The 23,737-nt window shown below is 51.7% G+C and overlaps 6 protein-coding genes across 6 annotated transcripts; 3 read left to right on the top strand and 3 right to left on the bottom strand.

Moving 5' to 3' along the window:
• Window positions 1-59: 59 nt before the first annotated feature.
• Window positions 60-3,320, bottom strand: CC1G_12745 (hypothetical protein; the record flags this gene model as incomplete). Its single annotated transcript, XM_001837588.2, has 5 exons — window positions 60-919; window positions 973-1,570; window positions 1,620-2,334; window positions 2,389-2,890; window positions 2,939-3,320. The coding sequence occupies 5 exons, from the start codon at window positions 3,318-3,320 to the stop codon at window positions 60-62; spliced, it is 3,057 nt and encodes a 1,018-aa protein (XP_001837640.2).
• Window positions 3,321-3,590: 270 nt separating this feature from the next.
• CC1G_12744 (hypothetical protein) lies at window positions 3,591-6,095 on the bottom strand (the record flags this gene model as incomplete). The annotated part of the gene is made up of 3 exons (XM_001837587.1): window positions 3,591-4,795; window positions 4,861-5,985; window positions 6,035-6,095. The coding sequence occupies 3 exons, from the start codon at window positions 6,093-6,095 to the stop codon at window positions 3,591-3,593; spliced, it is 2,391 nt and encodes a 796-aa protein (XP_001837639.1).
• Window positions 6,096-8,351: 2,256 nt separating this feature from the next.
• Window positions 8,352-13,239, top strand: CC1G_12743 (hypothetical protein; the record flags this gene model as incomplete). The annotated part of the gene is made up of 10 exons (XM_001837586.2): window positions 8,352-8,423; window positions 8,505-8,533; window positions 9,003-9,332; window positions 9,382-9,497; window positions 9,552-10,760; window positions 10,811-10,986; window positions 11,042-11,217; window positions 11,273-11,751; window positions 11,813-12,052; window positions 12,107-13,239. 10 exons carry the CDS (start codon window positions 8,352-8,354, stop codon window positions 13,237-13,239), a joined length of 3,960 nt encoding a protein of 1,319 aa, XP_001837638.2.
• A 3,663-nt stretch (window positions 13,240-16,902) lies between these two features.
• Window positions 16,903-17,936, top strand: CC1G_15524 (hypothetical protein; the record flags this gene model as incomplete). Its single annotated transcript, XM_002910937.1, has 3 exons — window positions 16,903-17,524; window positions 17,572-17,718; window positions 17,776-17,936. The coding sequence occupies 3 exons, from the start codon at window positions 16,903-16,905 to the stop codon at window positions 17,934-17,936; spliced, it is 930 nt and encodes a 309-aa protein (XP_002910983.1).
• A 586-nt stretch (window positions 17,937-18,522) lies between these two features.
• Window positions 18,523-19,916, top strand: CC1G_15523 (hypothetical protein; the record flags this gene model as incomplete). The annotated part of the gene is made up of 5 exons (XM_002910936.1): window positions 18,523-18,730; window positions 18,778-18,974; window positions 19,032-19,199; window positions 19,343-19,804; window positions 19,869-19,916. The coding sequence occupies 5 exons, from the start codon at window positions 18,523-18,525 to the stop codon at window positions 19,914-19,916; spliced, it is 1,083 nt and encodes a 360-aa protein (XP_002910982.1).
• A 112-nt stretch (window positions 19,917-20,028) lies between these two features.
• CC1G_13091 (hypothetical protein) lies at window positions 20,029-23,615 on the bottom strand (the record flags this gene model as incomplete). The annotated part of the gene is made up of 9 exons (XM_001837584.2): window positions 20,029-20,291; window positions 20,347-21,068; window positions 21,128-21,239; window positions 21,298-21,489; window positions 21,541-21,938; window positions 21,988-22,133; window positions 22,187-22,537; window positions 22,589-23,287; window positions 23,343-23,615. 9 exons carry the CDS (start codon window positions 23,613-23,615, stop codon window positions 20,029-20,031), a joined length of 3,156 nt encoding a protein of 1,051 aa, XP_001837636.2.
• Window positions 23,616-23,737: the final 122 nt, after the last annotated feature.

The raw sequence follows: 23,737 nt of genomic DNA, 5'->3' as shown, positions 1-23,737 counted from the left end.
TATCGAGTAAACAAAGGTTACATGATCCGTTTAAATATGTGACTTCTCTCGAGAATCTACTAAATATCATCTTCAATTGCTCGAAGACGTTTGCGGGGAGAGCCAAGAATGCTACTAGATGACGCGCCATTGAAAACATCATCCTCACTGATCGTAAGTCCTTCAAAGGCGTCTACCTGTTCTTCGTCCCCATACAACTCACCCAAGTAGACGTCATCAATGATTTCCAAGAGATCATCACCATCCTGTCCAAACCATTCCTCCTCCTCTTCCTCCTCTTCCACAAGACTGTCATTGTTCCAGCCAACTGAGGTGCCCTCTGACCTTGGCATACCAAACTGAAAAACAAATAAGCCCTGGGTTGCACGGTCAGAGAAATCAGCGATGTCTTCATCTGTAGGACCCCAGCCCAGGCCATCGTCTCCCGGAATGTCCACCAGCAATTCACTCCATTCGGTAACAAGTCCCAGCAGCGTCTCACATCTCTGCCGAAGCTCGAACACAAGATCAGGGTTGTTGCTTGACAAAATTGACAAGTTTAACCCATCCCATGTCGACCTGCACCAGATCTGAAGATGTGCTCGCTCCGCTTCAAGACGGGACTCCTCTTCTTCGCATCGTTGAAGGGCCAAATGGGCGCGTATGCCTTTGATCACATTGTCATCGGCAAGCCACGCCGGCGGGGAGCCCTCGCCAGTGTCTTCGAGGCCTCGCATGTCCCATATAGGATCGTCGATATCAAGGGAGAAGAGCCTCTCCTTCGGAATCGACTTCGGTGCGACAGCATTTCGGGGTGCTCGTCGTTGGTGAATGAGGTCTTCCATCGACGCGACAACATCGTTGTATCGCTTGACCAATTTGACGACACTCGGTTCATGCCTGGACACTTGAGCTTGAATGTGGGCTTGTAACTTGTTATCTGCAGAGTACGTTACAACGCCAGTCTCACGGCCAAATAGTAGGAGGACATACCAGTGGAGCCAGGACTTCGGCTTGCTTTATCGAGGCGCTCAAGCTCGAACTTGCGTGCGCGCAGTTTTGCACAAATTCGCTCCTTGAGTGCCGCTGCATTGAGACGATGTTTCAGAAAATCACTTTTCGACAGTCGCTCGAGACTGTGCTTAGCAGTCGCACCCAAAGCCTTCCTTCGTTGAGCAATGGTTTCCGTAGTTTCAGCCAGTTTGGTTGTTAATGCAAGGGAGAGGTTGGTTAGATCTTCCATGTCCATGGCCACGTCAACGTCGTTTCGCTTGATTCGCCGACTAATCTTCGCTAGTTCCGCCTTGTAGCCATCCCGAAGCTTGTTCAACGAAAGGATTTCCTGAACAGCCCTCTTGGCCGCATGTTCTGACACCTTTGCAAGCGGCTTCGTCTGCATCTCCACCTGGGTGTCCCACTGTTGCTGCAGATATGCTCGAGAAAGCTTTAGTCTCGCTAGCACCTCTAGACTTTCTCGCTTTCGCGTCCGACACTGGTTCCATTTACGTTCAATCCAGCGTCCCAAAGAGGCGAATGATTTTTTGTCCAGAAACGATACTTGGTTGTCGATAGCAAACAAGCGTTGATGGTACTACAAGCAGACATTTAGTCATGGAATGACGAAAGGACGCTGAACTTACGCCAGAAACCCTTAGTGCTGGTATCAAGATCTTGATCGCCGCCCAAAACCGTTCACAGCCCTCGCCATCTGACAACCCAAACCCCAAACACTTTCGAGGATGATACACCACCTGACAACCCCATTGGTGACCATACGCGTGAAAAACAGACACACTCCAACGGATCCGATTCGCCACGTCACCGAGAAATCCCCACTTCATGCAACTTCGGTGAAGCTGGCATGCTACGTCATAAAGGAGGCCGACGGTCATGTCGATTGGTACGTTGTTGAAGAACTTTTGCAAAAGAGCGATGGCATAGAATTGGCGCTCCCCAGCTGAGGTCATGTTCGCCAGCCAGAGCACCCGGTCGTGACGACAAAGTAGTGCCATCAACCCAGTATCCGCAAACAATCGTGTGCTGGCCTTAGTGCGCTTCTCGTCCGCTGCAGTGAATGACTGGAGGCATCCGTTGAGGACAGAGGTCGGTACCTTCATTCCCTCTTCCATTGTGTCGTCCTCCGCCAACGGTGCTTCTTTGCCAACTGCCGGAGTTGCCGTTGCAGCTCCCTCGGAGGGTCGCAGGCGCTCGACGTAGGCCTTTGCTTCAGATACTTCGTCGGCGGTTAGAAAAACCGACAGTGGGTGTGTCAATGGTGGGCTTCGGTCTTGTCCACGAGCAGGGTTGCGGCGTTTTTGGGTGAAGTTTGCATCCAGGCATAACAGAACTTCCGAACTGGCAACTCCATTCAGTTGATCATGTAGAAAGTATAACGAAGTAATTACTCACAGACAGTCGCGTGTGTTACGCTGGTTGTTGAAGCACAGAGGACATCGCTCCTGCAAGTACCGCGAAGGCTCCATCAACCCGCCGATCCCATCTCCCTCATCAACCCAGTCATCACCCTCAGCCTCGCCCACGTGTTCTTCGCACTCGTAGTCCTCTTCGATGTCCAAAGGCCCTTCGATGGGTCTGGCTGCATCCCACACTATGCTGTTGATGACGGCGTCTTTTTGAGCAACCATATATGTGTACCACTTCACAGCCGTTGCCATCTTTCGTCGAATAACATCTTGGCCCTTGACTTTGAAGCCTTGCCGGGCGAGAACGGTTTCCAGAGTAGCTGACCACGCCGAGAGATTGAGAGCCGACCGAGCATAGAGTTCGTGCATGAAATCAAGCATTCGCAGGTCCACCGCAAAGGCGGGGCGCACAGGAGAGGATGGAAAGAGACCGCGTTGCACCAGAAGAACTGCGGGTGAGCAGTTGCAAACATGTAACTCCTCAACGCCTGAGAGGAGGTGAGAATAGTCGATGATTTCAGGAACAAGCCACCTACCATGCTGATACACAGCTAAAACTCGAGTACGAGTGCTGTTTGGAGAGCACTCGCACATCATTTCAAGCTGTGAGGTATCCCGAAGTTGGTTCGACTCTCGGAGCACTCGAAGATAATGTGGGATCATTGTAGGTATAACCCCATCCACCCAGCGTCGGTATTGAATGATGTGCTTAGCTTCGCGTGGTTTGGCTGGAGACCTCGACTTCCTCGGCGACAAGGTCGGTTGACGGCGCGGTGACGAGAAAACTGCAGCCCTTCGAACACGAGATCTGTCTTGGTAGTAACCACCCGAGGGCGCCGATATGTCCACAGGCATCGGTAATCGGTGAGACGCAGTTCCGTACGCCCGGCGTGTTTTGGTCTCGACCTTCTTCAACATTGTCCAGTTCCTGTGGAGTTGTCAGTCGATACGTAGAAACAGATAGGGTTAGAGGTAGAGAAAAGGGCGAGACAGAGAGACACACGAGGCCAAGGACTGCACCCTTTGAGCATCATGGCAGGCACGAGTTCCACAGGCACGAGGTAGAAAGGCCAAGAAATGTTTTGTATTTGATGCGTTGGTAATGCCACGTGTACTGTAAAGTAGAAGACTAACAAGAGACGATGAATAACGGCAAGAAAGATGAAAGCAAGAAACACTTACAGTAGATTAATGGAATTGGTATGGTCGTACGTCCAGAGGGACCTTGCGCTGCAGAGAGGCCGGAGGAAGACGACGAGGTGCGATAGGGGCTCGTCCGAACTCCTCGAAGAAAGTGGCGCAGTAGTACTTCAGTACCTTGCTCTCGAGCGCGTCGACGTCAGGTCGTTGAATACTTGATGTCATCTTGATATCCTTGGGGCAGCCCTCCCAATCCTGCATCAACTCCGCCAAACGGTTAACAACGAGTCGCCGAAGGAGATGGTCGTCCGAAGCCCAAGGCATATTCTCATTCGGGATCTGCTTTAGGAAATAGGCCGGATACGCCTCATCTTGAATCAACCCAAAGCACCGCCGGACTTGGATGTCTCTGGCTGATCGAGCCACATCGGCCTCATCCCTCTTGTTCTTCGGCGCATCCTTGGCGGCTACGGGCCATTTAGACAGGGCCTTAGTTCGGTCAAGGTACAGTAGTTCGAGTCGAAAGCAAACTTCGTGTATCTCCCAGACAACCTCGGATAAGATGGAGGGTGTGATGGATTTCTGAAGTTCAGCAGGGGATGCATCGAGCGATATCTTCAAGTCCCCATAGGAAACTGATGACAAAGAGGATGCAATGGACAGCAATTTGATGAAGTGTGCTTCCTCACTGGTTCGCTCTGCTGCCTTGGTATTCGAACTTGAGGGCTGGCGTTGGGATGGAGTGGACGAAGACGCTGCCGCGGAGGACTTGTCACGAAGATGGTTTCGAAGGCGCACGAAGTGGCCCTTCCAGAACGCGTTGGTGAGGTCTGGAGCATCGTCTTGAGACGAAGATTGGAAGAGACTGCCGAGTTGGGTGCCGCGACTCAAGAGCCAGGCTATCACGAACACTTCTCTGTCCTTCTCCTTCGTGAATAGCCAAGGATCGGGAACGCCAAAGCCCAGCTTCCAGCCCTCTCGAGGGTATCGTGGCTTTGTCGTATCGACTGCGTTCAGAGCAGTCACCCAACTGGGGATGGAGGGAGGCCAGAAGTCGAGAGTAATGTCTTTGAAGCGTTGCAGCTGTGGTGCTTGTAAGGGAGGAAGAGGCCTGGTCCGTGGCGATTGGACGACTGAGGAGACAGAGGATGAAGACGACGAACGCGAAAGCGAGATTCGGGAGGACTTGACCGAGGATGAAGACGACGAACGTGAAAGCTTAGGTGGGTTAAGGGTCATTTCGACTTGAGGATCTGGAGTTAGGTTATGGGATTAGCTTCAAATGATACAACAAAACAAGGAAAGAATTATTACTTACACGGAGAGGTTCGATGCGAAGTTTGGTGCTTGCGGATAGGGCCGACTGTTTGCGAAGTCGCAACGGCGGCGCTGGTAGAGGCAGGTTGCAGCGCGGGGTGCACGAGAGATGGTTGGCGCACAGAGCCGTCACTCGCAATCGTCCCTCGCGCGGACGGTAGACGCAAGTCGACCATTGAGCACCCGAGACGTTGCTGGGCCTGGTAGATCCATGGCCCCGGGGGACCTTCAGCTACAGGAGGATAGGGTGAGATAGTGGTGCCTTCGGCGTATTGCTGTGTTTGCACAAGCGGGGGCATTGGCGCGACTTCGCCGTGGATGACACTGATTTGACGGTCCCCAGACGCCATAATAGTGTACGAGGGCCTCAGATAATATACAGGGATGCCCATTCGGTAAACTTGGCAAGCGACCTCGAAATCTTCCGTAAAGCATCCAAGACGATTGTCATCGACCTCAGGGGGCCGTTCGTCAGGTGCCAGTGGCTTGCGCGCGCGAGGACCAAAGATGAGGGTGTAGTCCAGCCAACCGTGGATGTCGAGACATGCAGCTTGAAACTCGGCGTTGTATAGTAGAATTTCCTTGTACGTCATGCCGCAGGTTTCCAGGCGCAAGTAAACATCGTTCATATGTGCGACCATTGCCCGAAGGTAACCGTTGGTGGAGAGGGGATTGGCCTTGTGATAATCTTCTGCTTTGGCTGCGTATGTCTTGCGATACTTGTCGTATTCATCGAGGATAGTTCGCTTGAGAAACCTTATGTTTTCGGCGCCGTTTTGGGCAACAATAGGGCAGTCGGAAGCCGGCGGAGTGTAGCGAAGAAGGCGCATTTCTGGCACTTTCTTGGGAATGCAGCAAGCGTAAACGAAGCCGTCGCAAAAGTAGATTGGGTATTGGGTGCGATCGTCCACCCCATACCTCCCATCCGCGCGAGGTTGGATTACACGCCATCCTCGAGGAACCAGAGGAATCCGGTCCATGTTCGGGGAGGTGGCGACCCAATACCAAACTACATCCTTCCCTGTAGCCGTGACGGTGGACTCGCCAGCACGCGAGGCGACTTCCTTGAGTTTCAGAGGTTCGGGGATTATGTAGTAGACGATGGCATCGGCGGCAGTCCATAGCACTTTCGGCAATTGTAAGCATAAGTCAATATAATGATAGGAGTGGATTACTTTTTTTCTCTTTGTTATACCGTACAAACTCGCGGTACACGGGTTTCGACTGTAAAGACATCTTCACGCGACCGACAGGTTCAGAGTCAGAGATATCAGTCTGCCAGAAGTAAACATGTCAGTAACTGGGCGTGCAGCCACCCCTGCCGACGACGAGAAGCCAGAGCGCCCGACGGTGAACAGGCGTTTACAACTGCCGGTCAAAGGACCACCTTCGGTGAAGTGCTTTGGCGGACCACGTTGTTGAATGCACAACCTTCGGTTAAGTGCACTCCACTGGGTTCTATCAGAGCTCGTCTGAGCACAACCTTCGGTTAAGTGCTCAGGCAAGGTGACAGGGAAGAAGCGCCCACGACGAACCACAGAGCAAGTGAACTGCCGGTCAAAGGACCACCTTCGGTGAAGTACTTTGACGGACCGCCTTGTTCAATGCACAACCTTCGGTTAAGTGCACTCAACTGGATTCTATGGCACTCATCTTGTATGAGCACAACCTTCGGTTAAGTGCTCAGGCAAGGTGCCAGGGTGGAGGAAGTATGGAGGGGAAGAGGACAGAAGAATAATACGAAATAACTTACCAAGGATAGTATAGCGTTGAAGTCGTGGTGAGGCGAGATGAAAGATGGAGATGAGAGTTGACTGTCAAGACAAGACTTGGCTCGAGCGCTCGCGTCACGCGCAGCCGCGCCGGCCAAGCACTGTTTCCCACGGTCAGTAAACCAAACGAGTGCGGAAGGTTGGCTATGAACCACTGACACTCGTCAACCTCCCTCCTCCCTCCCTCCTTCTTCAAAACACTCTCCTTTGGTCCGACAAACCACTCCATCTACACCATGGTAATCACAGGAACAACGAACCCGCGCCCATGAAGGAGTGCTTCCGTGAGTGACACAGTCCGAGATCGGGTATGACGTTGATCATGTTCTTTCGTGTTCCTCCCAGGCCTCTTTCTACCCCTCCACGTCGTTTTTAGGATGCTCGACCAACTTCGGATAGCATCGTATGTCCAGCGAACGCGCGTATCAAGACGTCATCGAGGATTCCTTCCGACCTGGCCACTTGACCGAAGGTCGTCGCCAGGTCGGAAGTGCATCTAATCTAGCCACTTGACCTAAGGTCGTCGCTAGGTGGGATGTGCCTGTCTTCGTTGGATTGCGACTGTGTCCAACGAGCGGGCATTTGTATTGTTCTCTAGGCGGGTAGTGACTTGACCGAAGGTCGTCGCCTTTGTATTGTTCTCTAGGCGGGTGGTGACTTGACCGAAGGTCGTCGCCTTCGCATCTAATCTAGCCACTTGACCTAAGGTCGTCGCTAGGTGGGATGTGCCTGTCTTCGTTGGATTGCGACTGTGTCCAACGAGCGGGCATTTGTATTGTTCTCTAGGCGGGTGGTGACTTGACCGAAGGTCGTCGCCTTTGTATTGTTCTCTAGGCGGGTGGTGACTTGACCGAAGGTCGTCGCCTTCGATGTCGTCGGAACTCACTCTGGTTGGACGGGGCTCAGTCCTTTGCAGCCACCTGGCTATTTGATCGAAGGTCGTCGGCAGGTAAAACGTCTCTCTCACGACTTGACTGAAAGTCGTTGTGCGTTAGAAGAATTTCATCGCAGGCAGCCGCCATATCTGGCCACTTGACCGAAGGTCGTCGCCAGAATCTTCCCGCGTCCTCCTGTGTCTCTCATTCTTTCTCATAGTTTATTGTTTATTCTTTCCAGATTCCCATTTCCTTTCCTCTCAAGAATCTCTTCTACGAATCAGTTTTTCACAATACTTCCAAACATCCAGTTCGTTACCTTTTTCTTTTTGGCAGGTCGACTGCGGTTTCCTCTCAAGAATCTCATTTACGAATCAGTTTTTCACGATACTTCCATACGTCCAGTTCGTTACCTTTTTCCTTTTTGGCGGCTCGACTGGGGGTAAAACTTCAATACGTGATCTACACCAGGAACACCGATGTGAACGCTACTCCCCAGCGTCCCTTTCTATTTCCCATCTCCTTTTCTTGACGTCGTGGAGACTGGTTGCCTTGAATAGGAGAGTTTTCACATATATTCCTTGGTTACTTTTGTCGGCCTCTCTTTACCTGCTGTTCTTTTCGTCACCTCTCTCTTTACCTGCTGTTCTTTTCGTCACCTCCTTTCACTCCTGCTACTCTTATCATCACCTTGAAGAATGGTCTATCGGCTAATCAGGTAAGTTTGTCGTACTCGCTTGCCGCTCAGGTGATGCCAATGATGCGGGTATAAGTGCCAGCTTCGGTGGCTGACGAGACGACCCCAATAGACTCTTCCCCACCTGAAACACGACACAATCCTCCCCATGATCAGAACACGTAGAGCACTGCGCGAATCGGGTGAGGAACTCCTCGAACCCCAATCCGATTGCGGTTGGGTACGTACAGGAAGAGACGGAAAGCATAGAGTGAGTGAGCTGCCTCGTTGGACAGACTTGGTATTGACAGACCTTCTTCAGCCTGCCAGGACACCGTCTCCTGTTCAACAGTAAGTCCTCATCTCATTCCTCTTCCTTGTTGTTTCCCTTTGTACCTTTCTTTTCACTCCTCATTCCCCTTCTTCATCCCTTCTCCATAGGCACTTAACCAAAGGTTGTGCTCTCCCAAACCCCTGTTCTTGCGCACTTGACCGAAGGTTGTGCTCCTGAACGTGGCGGTCGTTCATCCGTCGTCTCATGGACGCACTTAACTGAAAGTTGTGCATCCATATCGTGACGTTGCACGCCGTCGTTCATCCGTCGCCTCATGGGCGCACTTAACTGAAAGTTGTGCGTCCATATCGTGATGTTGCATTCTTCGGCGCTCCTGCTTTCTTGCCAAACGCTGAAATGAACGTCGCCGTCGTTCATGCGTCGCCTCATGGGCGCACTTAACTGAAAGTTGTGCATCCCATGTCGTGACGTTGCATTCTTCGGCGCTTTTGCTTTCTTGCTAAACGCTGACACATGTTCCTCTAGGTCTCGGCAAGGTCAAGCTGTTGGGTCTTCACCACTCAAGTCGCACGGTTTCCCTTACGTCTTGGTTCCGCCTCACCCTTCGGTGCAAAAGTCAACAAGGCCCGAAGCCAAATCTAAGCGCGCAGCCAAGTCATCCAAAGCGCGAGGCCCTTCCAAACCAGCTAAGAGGAAGGCTAAGGCAGACCATGCCGCAGACGATCCCCCTGCCCAACCCGAGAAAGACACTGCTTCGGGGTCAACTGTTGCTGCTCGCCGCGTCTCTCGAGTTCTCACCTCAAGCCCCCCCGTCACCATAGCCATTGCCGATGCGCAGGGTCGATCATTGAACCGGTAAGCCCTGGCACATCAACTTTGGTGAGCTTAACTAACCGCTCCAAAGCCGCTCAAGTACGGAGACCATTCAGGCGCCTTCCTCTCCCACTACTGCAATCCGCCGACTCAATGATGGGAGCGCTTCAGCTGACCGTAACAAACAACCGAGCTATGATGCCTTTGGTCCGTGTCACGTTGCATGCTTGGTCAAGTGTGGGGACTGACTCTGGTCTTTAGACGCTGAACTTGGAGACTACGGCTACGAATTTGCGCCCTACGTGGAAATTCCTGACGCCGTTCGAGATGCTTTGCCTGACCCCGTCCCCGGCGCTACCGCGTCTCGAGAGCTGGTGCTTCCGCCTGCTTCCCGCATCCCAGCCCCTGACGAAGCTGTACATTTCTTCTATGGAAGGAACTGGAGTTGTGGGGCGTTTTCTTCTTCGGTTGGAGTCCTGGGACGAGGAAGGCAAGGGACCAGGCTGGCTCGCATGCAAAAATATGTCACAGTTTTCTCTTGGTATAACTCGCAGTCCAAGCAGTGCGAGCAGCTCCCTGACGGGTTCACCATTCCTGAACCGCGTTGTCGAATTTCTTTGAACCAGTTGGAAGAGTCAATCTACGACGCTATCCGCCGCAATAGCGACTTGTTACTAGGCATGGAAAGAGGCTTAGGAGTTCCGCGTAACGGCAACCCCGAATCTCCTCCTGGTTTCAGATATTCGTACGTTTCAGGTCGGCCCAATGAGGAGGATCATCACGGCGAATCCATGGAAGACGAGGGCAGCGATATCGAACGTGCGGACGACCGCTTCTCCTCTCCTCCAGCATTCGACCCCGCCGAAGATGGTGACGACAGCTTTGGGAATTGGGATGAAGGCGAAGAGGAATGGGAGGGGTGCGAGCATCCGTCCAATGGCGCTGGTAACATTTCGGAACAAGAGCCAGAGTTCGAGGACTTGCCTTCATCGAGCGAAGACGGGTCGGCGTATTCCCCTTCTCAAGCTAGTGAGCGGGGTGACTCCTCCGGTCCTGGGGAAACTGCCAACACAGCACCCCACAGCAGCTCGCCAACACGCCAGTCTCCGATATCCCAGTCTCCGCCGCGTCTCACTGCCAAGCAGAAGGGAAAGGGTAGGGCCGTTGACAATCGGTCTCCTAGTCCACCAGCACCCGCAGGCCCGTCCGCCCCTAAGTCTAAGTCTCAAGCTTATAACCCCCCTCCAACCCCATCGTTCAAAAGGGGAAGATACGACAAGGACGAGAAAGAGATCGCAGCCGAAATGCGCGAATGGCTGGAATTCGGCGCCAAGTGCTGCAATCGGTCCCCCGATAGCTTCCTGACGCTTATGGGCTACCCTCGGACTGGTGAAGGCTTGCGAAAATCTCAGTGCTGGAACAAATTCCGCCAGTGGAGGAAACTGCAAGCTGAGAACGGCGAAGCCGAACGTAAGGCATCCGCTTGCATTCAGCTTTACACACTTGCTGACTTATCCCAGACTTATCACAGGAGGAGATGTTTGAGATATACAACCGGGATTACAAGGGCCTAACGAAAAAAGACAAAGAAATCAAAATCCAGGAGTGGTCTGCGGATATTGAACGGTGGGACAAGAAACCGGTCGCGCAACAAGACAAGGAGTTTCTACAGCTAATGGAGGAGGCACAGGCTATGGTACGCCGTTTGTTAATCTTCTTATAGATTCCACGCTTACGTTGAGACTGCCCAGATGGAAAAGCTCTCCCGCTCAGGGTTGGTAGAGCCAATTCTGTATTTTTTGGCCACCGACCCCTTCTACGGCCGCTTTACAAGAGTTATGGTCGGCAACGACATAGTCCAGGAGATGTTAGACGACGGCGCTGCAAACCTTCGCCAGATCTTATCCGCGGCAGCTATAGCTGTAGCGTATGTATCATCCATGGTCTATTGAGGATAGGCGCCCTAACCACCTCCATTATAGGGCTGCAAAAACAGGCACAGTCTCGCCGAAGGATGCGAAGCTACTCCAAATACTTGGCTTGCATAACGCCTCCACCAATTCGTCTGAAGCTGCGGTTGCCGCCGACACGTCATCGACATCCGTTGTGAAAGCTGTGCCAGCATCCGCCTCGTTGAAGACCAATTCCTCCGCGGCTACCTCTCGGGCGCCAGCCTCGTCCTCAGGTAGCACTTCCAAGCGAACGTCGAAAACTCCTGGGGACAGTGCTACGGATTGGGGGCTCTACGACCCAGCCGCCGTGAAACCGGATAACGTCTCGCAGGCAGCTTGGGACGCAGAAGGGAAATTACCAAGAGATGTTTTCGACTGGGCAGAGCTGGCACAACCTGGGGTTCTGAACGTCGCCAAGTTTTGGCGACAGAAACAGTACGAGACGACTGTCGAAACTGTCCGAGATTGGGGAGTTCGCTACATGCGATTCCTCCTTCAGGTTCTCTACTGTAAGCTTTTATTTGTCTCATTATTGTTGACATTAAGCACTGACTTTACGCTTTACTCAAGGTCAAGCTACTGGATTGAAGCAGGCTCCAACCAACGGCTTTTACCAGGGCTTTGCAGACTACCTTGCAAGTAACAACAAGATCTGCGAGGGATGGCCGCCAGGCTGCGCCGTCCCTGACAGGGACACTAAGGGTTCGAAAGCTCTTACGCGACTGTGGGGTTCGGGGGCCGTTGAACTCCTGGATGTAGCATTCGGCCGGAAGGAGGGTTGGACACTTAGAATTATTGATTTTCCACCAGGTGCGTCGACATTCCTCGCCAGTCAATCGATGTTTAACCCATGTTTTTTCGTAGAGGCTCAAGCAATCGAGAGGGACGACACTGATCCGGCCTACCTTGACTTACCCCTCATCACTTGCAATGACGCCAACGGGAAGGTCACCGCTGTGAAGGCGACGGTCCGCGACGCCAACGCGTGGCACATGCAGGAGGTTGCCGCCCAAACAGCAAGGAGGAAATGGGCAGAGTTGCCACCTGAGCGCCGCAAACCTCTGGAGGCTGCATCTGCCGTGAAGAAATGGCCCCCGAAACTTCGCAAAACAGGTCGCACAGTCAAGGTCAAAAAGGAGGAGGGCGTCGAGCCGGAAGAGCAGGATGAGGATGGCGAGGGTACGAATTTGGAGGAGTTTGATGTGGAAGTGGAAGACGGAGACAGGATGGACGTGGATGCTGATGAGAACGACCCTCACCACAGGGATGTAGTTGAACCGCCCCGCCATCCTCAGCCGGGTCCCTCTACGCAAAGCATCCCCGTCTACACTGGCGGCGATGATGACTACTATGACGCTGACGAGTTATTCAGTGGCGGCTATGACGAAGGCGGGTACATGGTAGAAGGGGAAGACCAATACATGGCGGAAGACTTCAGCAATCCAGAACAGTATTACGACGATCAGCAACAATTCAACGGCCATGAGATCGGTCGTTACCATCACCGCCCGAACCCTCAATATACACAGACTCAACACGTCAGCGAGTATGCTCAGCCTCTTCGTGCGACGCAAACCGAAACCCATCCACGCCACCTCATTGGCCAATCTTCCCGCGCTTTTCGTCCAACTCTAGCGCCTCAACGCCACCCCAACGTTTACCCAATTCACGCAACAACTTCAATCAACAATCCAACTCCTCGTGTGTTCTCGAATCCTCTGCCGGCCCAGCCTCCTGTGCGACCCACTACCCATCGCCATTTCACGCAGTCCCAGGTCTTGGACCATGTCAAGGATATGTTGAAGATACCAGGTTCTCCGATGAAGCGGAAACACCAAGAGCAGCGCATGCGTCCCGAAGGGCAGTCTTCCCGGCCTGCATCTGCAGTTCCATGGCCTTCAACTCGACACGCCGGAGGAGCTCACACTCTTGGGCAACAAGGAACTCGTGACGACCGCCCATTGAAACGAGTTCGTGTTACAGGTAATCATTGTTAAGGTTTCCTCCAGCTTGAGTTATTTCGTGTTACGATTTTGACTTTCCGTTACGGTTTGTCTATACATTTGTTTCTATCCATTGACTATTAGATTTGGCCAAGTGGTCTATACATTTGACTTTACGTTACGGTTTGTCTATACATTTGTTTCTATCCATTGACTATTAGATTTGGCCAAGTGGTCTATACATTTGACTTTACGTTACGGTTTGTCTATACATTTGTTTCTATCCATTGACTATTAGATTTGGCCAAGTGGTCTATACATTTTACCTTTGAACTGTGCTTTTGACTATACATTTGATCACCTTTTAGTTGCATTCATTGTTAAGATTTTAACTATCTCGAAGTAGTCCGATGTTCCATTGGGAGTGGAACACTTATGACCTTGGGCTTGGGGTCGAGGTTCCAGCGTGAGTTTGGTGTTCCATGGGAGGTGGAACACCCCTATATGAAGTAGTCCGATGTTCCATTGGGAGTGGAACACTCGCGTATCTGAGTGTACCATGTTCCATGGAACATTCAGGCTGGAGTCTGGGGTTCCATGGGACGTGGAACATCCAGTATATGAGGTGTACCATGTCCCATGGAACATTCAGGCTGTTGGGGTCGAGGTTCCAGCGTGAGTTTGGTGTTCCATGGGAGGTGGAACACCCCTGTATGAAGTAGTCCGATGTTCCGTTGGGAGTGGAACACTCGCGTAACTGAGTGTACCATGTTCCATGGAACATTCAGGTTGGAGTCCAGGGTTCCATGGGACGTGGAACATCCAGTATATGAGGTGTACCATGTCCCATGGAACATTCAGGCTGGAGTCTGGGGTTCCATGGGACGTGGAACATCCAGTATATGAGGTGTACCATGTTCCATGGGACATGGTACACTTCTGTATGGAGTCTGGTCTTGTGTTGTGGTCTTGTGTTCCATGGAAGGCCGAAGTTCCAGCCTGGACTATACTTGTGAATTGGCAGTGTTCCACCTGAAGGCCAAGGACCCATACCCAGAGTCCCATACCCGGCAGGGTTTTGAGCTTTGTTTCATGCATACCCACAGTTTGAGCTGCAGTTCATCCGCGTACAGTAAGGCTGTCCACAAGTCGATCAGGAGTCAGAAGTAAAGACGGACCTGCCATGCGAGTACTCGCAGTAGCAAAATCGAAACTCGGACTCTCATGAGTCATGAGTGATGAATAGTGAAAACCAAGGGTCAGCTGACCCTTTAACCATATCTCATCCATTTCTCATCCATTTTGGATGATCTAAAGCTCAACCCGTGCGGAAAACCCGTCGGGTTACGCGGTAGGGGTCAAGCCACGGGTCGGGTCCGGGTCGACCTTCCGAAACCTGGGGTTAACCCCTGGTGATCACTAGTGATGAATCCACAAGTCAAATAGTCACAAGGACTCGGACTTGTATGAGTATCTTGGCATGGGTGACTTGGACCTGTGAGTGGGCAGGTTGAGAGGTGCGCGCGAAGTGTGTGGCACGAAATCCCGTGACCGTCCACCCAACAGGCCAAGGATACTTGCCATTTAGCGGCCCACATCCCACTAGTTCCCACATGCCTATTTGCAAGTATGCCCATTTCCAAGTACTTGTGAGTAGGGCTAGCTTGTGGACAGCTGAACAGCCTTACCATACAGATTTCCTTATGAGTTGTTGACCAGAGGACCAACAGACAGATAAATGAATATGGGACAGGCGGATTGAAAGGCCCTGACTAGCACAGACTATAGCACTACTAATATAGGGAGCAAAGTAGCGCTTTTCAGATAAAATCTTTACATGTTCCACAGTAGGACCCCAGACACCCCCATCATAGGGATCAGATGGGTATTCGATTGGAAAAGGAACAGAATTATTAAAATTCCTAAGTATCCTGAAGGAAATAGAACAAGGACGAAAGTGATTCCCAGGTTCCGTGAGGCATGTTCCTTCGAGAGGTCTATTAGATCAATATATGGCAAAATTTAATACTCTATTAGACTACTGTTCCTAGGTGACTGAAGTGATCCTTTTCAAGACTCGGCAGCAGGTGAAGCCATTATCGACAATGTAAGAGTATATTTATGAATGATACTTCGTGCCTGACTTGGAACACCTGAAAGAGCAATTATGATTACATGCTTCAATGGGAGCCTCGAATCAACACTTACCTCTCATATTTCTACCAGAAGCCAGGGTAGTCAGTAGGGAGTAGTTGATTTAGACAGATAACCCATGATGGATTTTTGTATGTATCCAATGCTATAGCCTTGCATACCCATGGTCGCTTGTATTACGATATGAACAGCGTGGCCACGTTCAACCTACTTCCCGGAGGGGCAGATTTTTTGTTCAAAGTACATAGCTAGCGCGCTGTTAAAGCCAGGATTCTAAGTTCGTGGCTATGCTGTGCCCCCTGGATACCTCCGCCATGACTCGAGTTTGAAACCTGGCCATATGTCTGCGCTAGCCATGGCGGGGATAGAGGCTTCCACCCATGGTATCATGGATATGATGGCATTCTCGACCTCGAGACAAACACTATGTCCATGATCGTCTAAAATACCTCCTGCCGTGAACCAATATGTCTGCATCATGTCCATGACGCTGTTTACTTCGCGATAAAGCCATCATAGCCATGGCGGACTTCCCCCTGTGGTATCATGGACATGATGCAGACATATTGGTTCACGGCAGGAGGTATTTTAGACGATCATGGACATAGTGTTTGTCTCGAGGTCGAGAATGCCATCATATCCATGATACCATGGGTGGAAGCCTCTATCCCCGCCATGGCTAGCGCAGACATATGGCCAGGTTTCAAACTCGAGTCATGGCGGAGGTATCCAGGGGGCACAGCATAGCGAATTCCACCACATTGGAGCTTCAGCTGCTCGAGATGGTCATTCTGGCATACGATGGCATTCTCAACCTCGAAATCAACGCCATGTCCATGATCGAGCTAAATACCTCTTGACCGCAGCCACGGTAGGCTTGCAACCAACATGCTTGTGAACCTAGGATCACACTTCGATGCCGATGCAGTGCCCATGGCCGCAGTGATGCATACCTAGGGCTATCCTCTATCCTCGATCCCAAACCCATATCCAACCGACTACCTACATGGCTAGGAATCCATCATCGGCCTCGAGAACATCGCCATGGACATGGCGCTCCGCTCGTGAGTACTACATACATCATGGCCACGGTATTAACCTCGCACCACCGAGATACACCATGTCCATGGTGACCTTTTACGATCCTCTACCGTGGCCATGGCCCTCGTCGGTACATCCATGGACACGGTATTAACCTCGCACCACCGCGCAACGCCATGGCCATGGTGCTGGTGAGTGCATACACCATGGCCACGGTCTTAACCTCGCAACACCGAGCAACGCCATGTCCATGGTGACGCGTTACGATCCTCTACCGAACACCACAAGGGGTCGATCACCAACTGCAACAACATGGCCATTGTATCGGTACGTACATGCACCATGGACATGGCGCTATCCTGCACAGTCGAGAACAACGACATGGCCATCGTCTTGCCATCTACCACCGCAGTCCAGCCTCGTTGACCAGCCCACCATAGACATCGTAGCCATGGCTGTGTACTTTGACCGTGTCTATGACGACCTCCCCCATTCTCTATCCTCAACCACAACACCATAGCCATGGCTCAAGTAGCCTGCACCTTTACCAGAGCTATGACGTTCACCTCTCCTGATAAGTTCGACATCGTGTCCATGGACGCAATGGTCAGTGGTCACTTTAGGGGGCACAACGACTCCACAATACAAGCAAACAAAATCAATCTGCACAATTACCTTGCCCATCGCACAGATGACACTTACCCACTTCCACCTAACATGGACAGTGACCCCGACCGAACACCACCCGGCCTTGCACTCCTTGACCTCGAAACAGCGACAAACCCAGCCGTTGACGCCGCCTTTCAGCTCGAGGCTGATTACAGTCGCTTCGACCGTTGGGCCCTCCAGTTCGACAAGGGTCATACCTTTCCTCCTTGCGGCAATCCGCAATGTAGTAATGGGTGCTCTGGCCCTGTCGATGAAGGGATGTGGTGCCTTCCGTGTTGGTTGGATCACGGCGCGGGCTTCGAGAAATGCAAGCTGGTGGACGAATACCTGAAGCAGACGCTGTGCGAAGAGGGATACCTCACCCCGGAAACGGCCCCGGCGTTTCTCGAGGACTATTGGAGGATGAAGAGCGACGTCATGCTAGAGGAAACACCGTCGACTTGTCTCGCGGGGCTCGATGGCCGCGTCACCCATGGTATGTTTTTCTCCGCGCTCCCAGATCCCTACTAACCGCGTGTTTAGCTCTTGACAGGGCGTCAGACCTCCTCTCGCATTCCCGGGACCTACTTTTAAATCCATTGTTACATGCGCGTCGCTGCTCTCAAAAGCTCGCTGAGCTGGAGGAGGTCCTCGCCTCTCTCAGAAAAGAGAACATTCGCATCGCTAACGGTGGGTATCCTAATGATCTACAATTGCCGCTCACATCTGATTTCTCGACACACACAGCCAACCTTCGTGCTCGCAAACGGTGGATGTACATGAGCGACGTCGTTGACCAATCCATTACCAAGTTGTATGCTAAGAACGTGGAACCTCGCAAGGCTTTGGAGGAAGGGAGGGAAACTCTTTGGCGATGTCAGTACATGCGGCTGCTTTTGGAATCTTGATATGTTGTATCTTCGTTTTGGTGATTACTAGTTGTACAAAGAATTCGTCGCTTTTGCTCACACTCGGATAAAAAATGGCAGCACTAAGTAGTGTAATCACCTCCCTCCCATGCTAGCCATGATTCCTTGCCCGTGCAGACCATAGCCACAGTGTCTGATGCGAAGGCTGTTCCGATCCCCAAAGCCACGGTGACAATGTTCCAATGTCGTAATCAGTCTCCTTCATCATGGCCACGGTCCGCCCCCCTTAAATTCCCAGTCACGCCATAGGCATGATTCCTTGCGCCGATCGGCCATACCCACGGTGTCTGATAGGAAGCTTTGCTCGCATCACCGAAGCCACGGCGACAAAGTTCCACAAGTCGTGGCCACGATCTCTTCTCATAAAAACCCCAGCCGAGCCAAGAAATGGCTCCTATGACCATTCCGTGGCTACGATAGGGGCGAAGGTAGTTAACTGATCAGTCTCTTCTTGAACCGTGCGTGGTAAAATTTAAAATTGTACTAAAGCGAGACCACCCTCCCAGATAAATACTTTCCCCAACACCCCAACTTCCCCTTCATCGACATCCCTCACTCGTTAATCATGGCCCCTCCTCGTGTTCGTCAGCAATACACCCTTCCCCCAAATCTCGAAAGGATGCACCTCTACGCTCTCTTCTGTCACCATGCGTTCCATAAGCGCCTTCGTCCTGCACATCGGATCCCCTCCAAATGCAACGACATCGATCTTCGCATACGGGCAGAGCTACTTCAAATTGTTGAAGTCGTTTTTCAGGCCACAAACAACGTCCGTAAGTCAATCCCCTTTCTCCTTCTCTCTTCCATTCTGACGATTCAGGTCAAATGCCATGGTGTTTCAAGGAGGCCGTGCAGCTCCTTCAGCGAGATTCACGCCGACGAGATGGACAGGAACCCAATCCACTTCCTGGGTCAGGGGGTCCCTGTAAGATCACGGTTGCCCCCTGCGTTTATCTAGATAAGAATCAAGTCGTCGTCGGCTGGCATTTACCGGAGGCTCTTCAAAGCGCACGACTAGTGAGTATTTATTTTTCCCCTTTTCTTTATGCCCCAGACCTACCACAATTATTGCAGGTCAGCTGGTACTCTGCGCTCGAATCAGCGGCAAGGGACGGCAATTCACCTTTCTGGACGTCGCCAGAGGGGGACTGGAGATCGAACGAGGAATTATTCGAAGATTCTCCCAACTTCCCTTTCGGTCATGTTGACCTTTCGCCCGCCGGATTCTACCAGGATAACCAGGTAAGCATGTTATATTCCATTGAGCGCCGATTACGCCCCGCTGAATGCCATTGAATCTTGCTTCGTACACCCGCACTTGTCGTAACCAGGTCAGTGTCGGAAACCTCTTTGCCACCTCATTGCTGACCTTGTATATCGAGTAGGCTATTCCTACCCCCTCGACATCCTTCACGTCCCCTGGTCGCAACGGATGGGGCCTTCTCAACGACATCCAAGAAACCTTATCGATCTTTGGGGCTGTACTTGCCATTGTCCAGCCTTCTGTGTTTTACGAGGGCCTCAACCTCTTCGAGAAGATCTACACCCGCCAAACCCAGATCGAGTCCACATGGGCTTTCCGAGACCTCTTGGCTCTCTGGGGTGCTCCCTTCACCAACGTCCTCATTTTCTCTAACCACGAGGCTCCTTTCCATCGTGACCTTTCCTCATGCCCTTATGCGTTCGAAGTGTTTGTCTCCACCGGTACGAGCCGCAATAACCGCTTTGTTATCCCTTCGTTTGACAGTGAATACTACTTTAATCCCGGTACCATCATCGTTTTTCCCCCTTACGTCTTTCAACATGGCTGGATAAGTGATGCCAGTCCTCATAATCATGCTGTTGCTGTCTGTTCGTTTCGTGAGGATATCCTCAATTTTGTGCTAGATAGGTCCGATCGTTGTTCTATAGACCATCTTTTTAATTTCGATTGCTATCCTCAGTTGGCACGTTGGTTAAACATTGACACTCCACTAGGATAGCACTTGTAATATATTATGCGGTGATGCCAGACTACGGATATCAGGCGTGAAGTGAGCTACAAATTGAAGTTATAAAGCTGCCTACACCCCTAGGCAGTGCTAAGGACGGACTCCCTGGTCTTTTTGAACATCTTCGTCGCATGGGCCAACATCCTCTTCCACATATCTCCCTGCCGATTCGCGTAGGCGACGTGTCCAGGAGAGTCCGGCTTTGTGAGTGCCCAGGTTTCGCATTGGTCAATTTTGTATGCAAAGAAATTCAACACCCAGTCCATTTCGCAGGTCAGGAGAGTGTGTTCTTCCTTCCATCGGTCGAATCGTGACTTCGCCCGCAACCAATTCACCCTGTATACTATCGAGATCAATGTAAATCTAGTTATTTCTCTGCAAGCTTAGGATGCACTTACATTCTTCCATATACTCCGATTTGCTGGAGTCATCCGCGACGTTCAGGTTCCAGATCCAAGAGAGAGGTTTGTTTCTTTGGCCGCGCTCGTTTGGCTTGTAGATAGTGGTCACTGCCCGAGTGTCTTCAGCTGTTATTGCTTTATACTTCCGTAGAATGTCCTCCTCCGCCCCCAATCGGCGCAAGGCCCAGCGAGCTTGGTTGTAGACCTTTACATGGTCACGTAGCCTGCTGTTCACAGACTTAACGGCCGTATACCCTCGTGTCTTTTGCTTCTTCCCCTGAGCGAGTCGAATATTCGATCTAAACAAGTAGGACTTGTGTCCGATCTCGTTCCTGATGCTTTCGAGGGCGTCGTCCGCTTGGGAAATCCGTAACTTGAGCTCCTTTCGCTGTGCCCGCTGGATCCCAGGCGCTATCTCCATCGTGGACGACGAGAGCGACGATGGCAGTGGTAGCCTGACGATTTCCACCTCGTTCTGAGACAAGGAGAATGGATTCTCCTCTGCATCCTCGATAACATCGTCGTCCAGAGCTACCTCGTCGGATGGAGGGTCATCACACTTGAGGGTGTCAAGGTCGGCGTCCGGGAAGAGGTGGGAAGCATTTTCGTAGAAGCTGTCGATGTCGAGGTAGAGCTGTTCACGACGCTTCGCCAACTCTAGCTCTTGAGCTTCGGTCATATCTTTAGGAAGCCCTCGGACAAAAGACTTCAAAACTATCCTGAAGACGGACCTCTATTTAGGACGATTAACATGACAACAGCGCTGTAAAAGACTTACTGTGTTTCCTGTATTTTTAGTCCAAAGGCGATCCACGATGTTACCCCAACCGCTGTTCCTGACTGCTTCTCATCCTCCATCATCCTGGTGCGTGTTTTCGAAAGTGTGGGTGCTTCGAGGCCCCTCAAGGTCAGTCCTCTGTCGCTTCCAATAACAGCAGTGTCACTCACGTTTGACTATCTTTGCGTTCAGTATGTCCATCGCCGAAATGTCACTCGCTCTCCGCCGATTCGCGTCTTCCAACTGCGATTTCCATCGTCGAATTTGCTCTGGAGTTGCGGTTTCACTAAGCAGTGCGAGGTCCTCCTTCGCGATTGCCATCTGTTTACGGCTATTCAACCAATTCTTGCAGATCGACGGTACTACAGAGTGGTATGGGTAGGGCAGTTCAACAAGGGAAGCAGCGTACTCACCAGAGTTCAACAGTTTCTTCCAGTTTATGTCTCCAAAGATGGCATCAAGAACTTCTGTGCGATGCGCTAATGTCATAGTGGATGTCGACCGAGCCACCTCGTTCACGACTGCCCATAAGGACTCAAGAATCTCGCCCGAGGAATTCCCTGCCCCTTCGATAAAGGTGAGGGAATACCTGGCGTGACAGGACTCTTGATGGCCGTGTACGTGGAAAAGGCCTATACCAAACACAAAGACCAGATCTTCGCGCAACTCCAGGTAGTCGCCCTTTTCCAGTCGGCCAAGGAGGTGCTTACTGTACTGACAGTTGATGTCGTAGGCGAAGATGACCCTCTTTGTTCCTGCCGTAGAGGTGTATTTGAGCGCTTCCGAGAGCGAGTAATCCATATTAATTTGCCTGGAAATGTTAGACTCGACGGCTGGTGAACTGTACACGGAAGGCGCACCTCTCTCCCTTTTGGAAGTCCACCACACTACCAGGTGCAAAGGCACCGTGCCTCATACATGCAATGGCACCTATTCCTGTCACGTCGAGTCCTTTCCGCACTTTCGACTTGTCTGCAATAGCGCGATGTTCGTGACAGGTAGCGGTCTAGGTTAGAGAACTTGGTAAGTACAATCTAACCGATTCAGGCGATTACTCACCTCGTTGACCTCCTTCGCAGTGCTCAGATGTTCTGCGTACCGTACTGGATCCACCATATACCCCTCACCGAGCTTCAGGGCCACTTCTTCCTCGTTTTCCCCCCTTTCTCGCTGCTTGCGATGAATACATGTGAAGTTCCCATCGGCTACAAAGCTTCGGGTATACTTCCACTGGTCCTTATCGTTCTCCCATCCCTGGGGAAGGTTGACACCGGGTTGAGGACATGCCGCACAGAAGAGGGCAAGCTCCCCTTTCCCTGGCGTCGTTCCCGAGTGGCCAAAACCGTGTCGTTTGAGTTCCTTGAGGCTCCTCCACTGTCGCCCAACCCGCCGGAGCTCTCTCACACGGTTCTAGCGAATAGAAAGTTCAGGTTTGGACTGTCGAGAAGGATTGGTACGTACTGGCACAGTATCCGGGAATGGCTCGTTAGTGAGCCGCTTCAACTTGGAGTAGAAATGGTGAGCCGATGTGAAGCATTCCACTCCGTCGAGCAAGAACTCGTCGAGCAGCGCAAATGTGAAGACTGTTCGGACATCGGTGGATGTGGAAGGATAAAATCCGGCACGCAGAAGTTGGTATTCATCGAAAGGACTGTCAATACAGTCGCAGAATCGGAAAGGGAGATGGTGGACTCCGTTAGAGTGGACGACCACCAGCACCTTCATACCACGATAGGTGCGACCAGGAGGAGCCGCATCGAACGTAAATGCGTCGTGACCCGTTTTGACCTCTCCAGGATCAGTCGATTCTTCCCCAACGCACGATTCTTGAAGGTCCATACCAGCGTCCACGTCGCACACACCGGTGGCGCACAATGAAACACTGACACCGGCCTTCCAGAGCCAACTTGGACGGAAGTATCCATCACACCAGGTCTCTACTCGGTGGAAGGGGGTTAAAGAGTGGGTATGAAGCACACAGTGGCCGCATAGGATAGGGAACGCCACGCAGGTCTTGCATCTCCACCATTCCTGCGATGTTGAAGTCGAGCAGACAGAACATGTCCAACTCGCGTCGTCTGAAGGCGCCTCGTTGTGAATGATTTCCTGTAGGTAAGTGCTTCGTTTTGGAAACCACTCGGTCATATAGTCGTTGGAGTCCTGCCATGACGCTCAAGCAAATGGCTTTCGGAAGTAGAAAACCTCAATGACGCACCTTCGTTCGAGGTTCGTCTTCTTCCTCGTGCTGGGGGTGGGGTTGGAAGGGAGAGACATAACTTGTTGCGTTATCGTCCTCGTCTGGTGAGTCGTCTTCTACCCTCCTTCTCTTGGACGGACTTGGGGTAGATTTAATTGGGGAAGGTACTGAATTTGGAACCAACTTCATTCTCGGCTTTCCTCCCTTGGTCCAAACCAATTTGGCCTCCATAGACCGGACTTTCCTTTTATCTTGTAGCCCTGTGACATTCTTGCTACTGCCAAATCCCATCGCGGTGGTGTCTGTGCGCGGCTGGTTGTAGTAGAAAAGAAAGAGAGAGGTAAGTGTAGTCTACCGCCAAAGTTCAACATATCATCGACCAATTAGGATCGCAGATCTACGATCCAGGCGAG

The sequence above is a fragment of the Coprinopsis cinerea genome (genome assembly GCF_000182895.1).
Source record: "Coprinopsis cinerea okayama7#130 chromosome 6 map unlocalized cont3.6, whole genome shotgun sequence".
NCBI lineage: Eukaryota > Fungi > Basidiomycota > Agaricomycetes > Agaricales > Psathyrellaceae > Coprinopsis > Coprinopsis cinerea.
Note: the sequence above shows the minus strand (reverse complement) of the source record. Positions and strands in the feature narration are given on the sequence as shown.